Source organism: Triticum urartu, unplaced genomic scaffold (genome assembly GCF_003073215.2).
Source record: "Triticum urartu cultivar G1812 unplaced genomic scaffold, Tu2.1 TuUngrouped_contig_5702, whole genome shotgun sequence".
NCBI lineage: Eukaryota > Viridiplantae > Streptophyta > Magnoliopsida > Poales > Poaceae > Triticum > Triticum urartu.
This window is the reverse complement of record NW_024116398.1, coordinates 653-6,773: the sequence shown is the minus strand read 5'-3', so window position 1 is coordinate 6,773 and position 6,121 is coordinate 653. Positions and strand designations below refer to the sequence as shown.

General features: G+C 44.5%; 1 protein-coding gene across 6 annotated transcripts; it reads right to left on the bottom strand.

Moving 5' to 3' along the window:
* Window positions 1–6: 6 nt before the first annotated feature.
* LOC125529577 (OVARIAN TUMOR DOMAIN-containing deubiquitinating enzyme 4-like) lies at window positions 7–5,902 on the bottom strand. Of its 6 annotated transcripts, none has more exons than XM_048693985.1 (6): window positions 5,378–5,902; window positions 5,186–5,307; window positions 5,028–5,068; window positions 4,840–4,938; window positions 4,174–4,381; window positions 7–1,030 (listed from the first exon to the last, which is right to left on the bottom strand). In XM_048693985.1, exons 1-5 carry the CDS (start codon window positions 5,874–5,876, stop codon window positions 4,210–4,212), a joined length of 933 nt encoding a protein of 310 aa, XP_048549942.1. In that variant the 5' UTR covers window positions 5,877–5,902; the 3' UTR covers window positions 7–1,030; window positions 4,174–4,209. The 6 variants fall into 6 exon arrangements, with proteins under 6 accessions (XP_048549942.1, XP_048549940.1, XP_048549938.1 ...); XM_048693983.1 differs by lacking the exon at window positions 7–1,030 and adding an exon at window positions 2,013–2,389; XM_048693981.1 differs by lacking the exon at window positions 7–1,030 and adding an exon at window positions 2,013–2,381.
* Between the last annotated feature and the right edge of the window lie 219 nt (window positions 5,903–6,121).

Sequence of the window (6,121 nt, the reverse complement as noted above, 5' to 3'; positions counted from 1 at the left end):
CTACACGCGCCACCTTTGTCCCGCTCCTCTTCCTCGTTTGCTGGCCTCGTCAACGGCAATAGGTGTAGGGACACGTCCGTCTCATTTCCCGCTTAGTTTTTTGTTTCCTTGGCGACATCGATGAGGTGGTGGCGGCGATGGCGTGTTGGAATAAGGTCTTCTAGTCTCATCCCTCGATGACATTTGATCCGACGTCTACGAAGGGCCTGTGAGAATTTGTGCCCCCATATATGTTGATTTCCTTCAGATCTTGGCAGTTGGCGTGTCTTTCAAGGAGAGATATTTGACTGGCTATTGGTGCGGCGAGTCCAACATCTTCTTTCATGTTGTTTTGTGGTATGGTTCGCTTTCTTCAACCCTCTGAACTGATGGTGATGGACCGCAAGCTTGTTCTACGTGGGGTGATGCTCTAGCATGATGCTGCTTCAGCAATTTATAAATCTTGTCCTAAGGTGTGAGTGGCTATTGCGGTCTTCAAAGCCTGGTATTGCGAGGGCGTTTACAGGTGTCCCTTTCCTTTACTATTGGTTCAGTGCAATTTTCAATCTTTGGCGGGAGGCGTACAACCGAGGAAGAATAAGCCTTCGATGTAATTTTATTTTTTACTAGTCTTTCAACGTCTAGTTGTCTGTCCATTGAATTGATTTTTGTTTTCTTCGATAGTATTAATAATCGGACCTAAGATGCCCTTTTCATGTCTTTATTTAAAAAGATATTGTAGGTGGCGTACCTCTTGTGCCCGAGGTAGTTTCTTTGGTGATGGTCGAAGAGTATGCTGGCAAGGTTCATGCAGTTAGGGTGATCTCGGCTTTGCAATGCCCTTCGTTGGCGTCCGAGACATGCCCCGCAAGCCGTTGATTGTTGATGAGGATGTCGTTGCAATATTGCCTCAGCGAACTGATTCCTTCAATGATGCAGACTGCACTCGCTACTCGAAGTGTTTGAGATGGCCGTTGAGCCTACAGAGAATATTGTTGCTCTTGGGACACTCCTCTGTGCGATGTCTTCATGGTTTGCCCATCTTATAATCCTGTTGCACAATTCATTTTCACTCCTTAATTAATTGAAAGCGGTGTTATTGTCTTCCTTTGAAAGCATAAAAGAGTCGGAAAATTGAACATTTGATACAAATACCCAACTTTTGTACAGAACACAATAGAGATTTATAAGGGTCTGGCATAACCGCATAATTATGTTTGTACGTAATTTTTTTATGTGTCAGTTCTGTATTCTGAAAAAAAAATATGCAGATATAAATTCTGAATGGAGGGAATATCTTCTTTTTAGAATTTATATCTATTGAAATTCTAAAACCTTGACGCATCCATCTGCTGCTAGTGAAGATTACAGTAGTAGTGCTAATCTTACGGAATGCTTGTCTGTTCATGTGATCTACTATCTCGGTCCATTAAATTGACAATGGATGCCTATGTCAGATATGAAGGATTTCGGAAAAACCTAGTTAACTAATTAAACAGATACACAGAGATCAGTTTATTCGATAGACGCACAGCGGCACAGAGATTAGGAGTGCAACCAAAGATATGAGACTAATTAAACAAGAGACATATAATGCTTGTCCTTGCACATACCTTAGATGAGAATGCTTCCAGGCAGACGCACAATCACGCAGTCAAGAATGTAGATGTTCGGTGATGTGTGGTATGTGCCAGCTCCCAACACATGCTTAGAAGTAGCAAGAGCGAAATAGAAAACAAGTTTCTTCTGGAAAAGCATGTGAACCTTTATACGTTTCTTGCAAGATGAGCAAAGCCCACGAGATGCTAGATTCTCATGGAGCTTCACACTAATGCATATTTCCATGTCATTATGAAAGCATGAGCTTGGATGTGATAATTTCACCTAATCATCAAATTCATATTTCTCCAAATGCTATGGACAAAAGTTAGAACCTCTGTAATCACTTCTATGTTAACTAGATGATATACCCCATACGTTGTTGCGGGGATTGATTGCAATACTTTTTGCTCAAATTTAAATACAAATTACAATAGATATAATATATTGTATTCGATTATTATATAGTTTTTTTAGCAAAAGACTGGCTCCCCCTTCTGATTTCCATTAAGGGAAACCAAAGCATAATCCAGCTACAGGCACCAGTTCAAAAGAAAAACAAAAACTACCAAACTACAAGTACCAGCCATCTCCCCTCTGGAGCAAACCAGGTGAAGATGACACAAACATCATAAATCCGGAACGCAGACATGAAGCAGTGACCAGAGGCACACGGGAACCAGTACTCAAAAGGAACAAAGACTCCTGCACCTAAGACACCGACACAAACTAAAGCCAAGCCCAGCGTGAGTCGAGGTCCAGCATCCTCAACCCTCTAGCAACGGCACGTTGTATCTCCACCCCTGCGACACTTTATACGATTATTATATAGTTGTAAATATATATAGAATATAAGTAGTATTTCATATGCATGTTGAGAGAAATATAATTAGAATGATTTAAGTTGGGACATGTGCATGTTGAGAGAGAATATAAATAGCAATTTTCATGCATGTTAAGAGAAACAGTTAGTAGGGCGATCAGGTGGCATATATGATGAGGTGATATGTGTGCGTGTTGAGAGAATTGAGATAGGAGGATCAACTATTTAGGTATATAGGATTATCATAGAGTGTATTAACTGACTCGACTGTCCATTAGTTTCGATGAACACTAGCTTCCATCTTTGTGTCTGTGTTGTATTTGCACTGGTTTTGTTTTCGATAGTATTCATTTCCATATTTGTTTGTTTTCAATAGTATTCATTTTCGTATTTGTTTCCGGAATTTCTGTATTTGTTTCCGCTTCTAGAAAAGAATATGAAAATAAATGTGACAGCTACCACTTTCATCCATTTCCGCTCCGTTTTCAGCCCTAATTCAGTCATTGAAGCGCAAATGGATCCACTTGACACTGAATACTGCTAGTTGGCTGGAGCAACTCTAGTACACGAGAAGGGAGTCACAGGAAGACGTCAGCGCGCGCCCTGGACTTGATCACCATGGTCACCGCCGCGGCGGGCGGAGCCCTCAGAACTCGCCCTGTTCACGTCTATACTCCTCAAGGTCCAGCCACGATAAGGCCTCCATGAAACTGGGGAAGCGGTCATTGACGAGCAAGGAGGTGCCCATGACTCGGAGCCTGGGGGTAACCCCGCGGAGCAGCTGCAGGGCCAGCGCAGTGTCGGAGACGGGCTCACCACCGGCGTCGGCGACGGCCCGGGCCAGCGCCTTGAGGCGCCAGCCGTAGGCGTTGACAGACATGTCCCCCTGCGCGGCGGTGCGGAGCTCCTCGGCGGGGTCGAACGCGCCCTCGTCCTCGAAGAAGCCGCGCAGCTGGGCCCAGGGCTCGAAGGCGTTGCTGTGGGCGGCCATGACCTCGTCCAGCAGGTCGTCGGAGATGGTGGTGTAGATCCAGAGGACGATGGTGACGTCGGCACGCATCCACTCCTCGTCTCCGTCGTGCAGGGAGTGGGCCTGCTCCTCCTCGACGTGGTCGACGGCGCCGAACTCGGCGAGCGCGGAGAGCATGCCGTCCCTCCACTCGGCGTAGTTGTCGGCGTCGAAGTCTAGCTTGGCGGGGACGTGGGTGAGGATGTCCACGTTGTGGATGGTTAAGGGCGCCGGCGACGAAGCGTCGCCGGACGAGGAAGCGCCCAGGGCGCCCTGGCCGGCGGCGGAGGCGTCGCTCATGGCGGACGTGGTGGACGGGCCGGGAGGAAAGATTTACTCCGATCCAGAATTATCTGCCTGATTCATCGATCAGATTGTGTACGTGCGTTTTTATAGAAGGAAGTTAATAAGAGAGAAATAGATGGACAAGATTTGGCCAAGTACAAATCTGAATCTGGACGTTTGCATGCGATACATGCAGCGGAGGAAGCGACCGTGGGTTGTTGAGATCCGCTGGGCTGGCGTGATCTGGACTTTCTTGCAGCGCTCAGGTACTCGGCTACCTGAATCTGTCAACTGTCAAGCGCTGCTATCTGCCAAGAAGATCAAATGACAGAGAGTACATTCTCTCTAAAAAAAATGATACTACAAGATAAATCATTCACATAGGTAAATGGAAGAAGCTCAATGATTCTGCTGACTATACTTTGACAGAAAATGCATTTGGGGAAACAGAGAAAGTATATATAGGCCAAGAACTTACTACAACTATCTGGTTTCTGAGCTCCAACTCCAAATGTTACAGTCTTGACCTGGGCTCAGCGTTTCCTGGTATATGCAGCGCTTCATAATGGCCACAGCCATGATAGAGGACCCGGATCGGGTCTTCTTTCCCGTACTCCTGGCCATACTCCGCGATCGCTATCAAACCACCTGCTGCTTCTTCGCGCATATAAACAGTGATTGGCATCCTGAAACACAACGACGGTATTCTTACTGCCTTTGTACCTCAATGTTGCAAAGGGCAAAGTTTTCAAACTAAACCTACAAAAGAGCTATCTTTGTTGGACTACAGTAATAGATTCTCATCGGCGCGACAATTGGAACATTTCCCCTTGTTATCTTTTTGTATAATAATGGAGTGAAGACAGAAAAATCACGATTGCAGCACCTTGAGGTGTGTATGTACCAAGAAACCAAATATTAGAAGAAGAAACAAGGTCAATGAGAATCAGTATTATGCTACATCAGTATTACCGACTTGCAAAGGTAAAAGTGAAACAACTTGTTGCAAGTGCTCTATTAGGATCATGCAGTGATGTATACTTCAGCTAAATAGCAAACAGTTTGTAAATATTCTGAGATCATGGCTAATACTACTCGTCTTTTAAAATGCCTATCTCAACAGAAAAATAGTCCAATTACTCACTGAAGAACGTGAGAAGCCATGAGCAATTCTGGCTCTCCTCCCCACACATGTGGCTTCCGAATCTGAGAGACATATGTATCGAAATCACCCTCAATAAACCTGCAGTTTTTTTATGTTACAACAAAGGGTAAGCATGTGTAGCACAACATTGCTGTGAAAAAAGAACAACAGCAGTATAAGGAACTAACCATTCAGTCTCTGTCCGTCTCTTGATAAACTCATCAGCAACCTAACAATAGAAAAGTTGTATACAAATTTCAGAAACGACTAACCAAGAAAAAAACTTCAGTGTTGAGAACAATATTCATCAAAAGTATGACCTCGGCTTTATACATTATAAACATACCAGTGTTCTTAAATCATCAGCGAGCTTTCTTTGAAGATTCTCATTAGGTATGGGTTTCCCTGACCTAATGCACTCACCATGAGCCACAGAACGGAACAAGCATCTACCATCCCCAGGCATGCCTGCAGGTCTCGTGTGACTACATGCACATAGGCATAATGTATACAGAAATAAAATGTTCCACACACTCACCGGTGACAGAATACTCGGTGTAAACTTTCTTCCCATGAGCACAACTAGAGGACGATTTGGAATCAATGTCATTATCCACCGGACCGCCAGCATTTGCTATCCCAGAAACTGCGAAACTCAAGGAAAGTCCAGCGCCTGTACCTCCTATTTTTTGTGCTAAACTTGTCGTCGTTCTCGGTTTGTAGCTAATACTAGAAAACTTGTGATGTGAGGTCATATCAAGCTTAGCATGTAGGATACGATCTCTTGGTGATAATCCGCGTTTAGACTGTTGCTCCAAGCAGGCAAAGCATGTCCCATTTTGCAGACGAGATGATTTTGTGCTCTTAGGAGAAAGACTAACTAGACCCATTTTTGTGTGATAACTGACTGCATGTGAGCGAGAGTGATTCCATAAGGCCATGCTCTGTGACAATCCTCCTTGTAACTGGCTAGGCTGAGAATACATGGTATAGGTGCAGCGTTGCAAACACATAGCAGGCGTGTAACGCAGCAGCATCTGCTTCCAGTGGCGCCAAGTATAAACTGAAAATCATGTTGGGACGACCAGCTAAGAATTAATGGAACATAAGAGCACTGGTTCAGCTCAAATAAAAAGTAATACAACACACCGGAGTAAGAGTAAGTTGATCCAAGGTCAGAGAACCATGATATGCATCATGTGACAGTAGCATCGTTTTAAGAAGAGAGACCAACGCATGTCCCAGAATAGCTACAGATTGTACAACTTTGCAATTTTGCTAT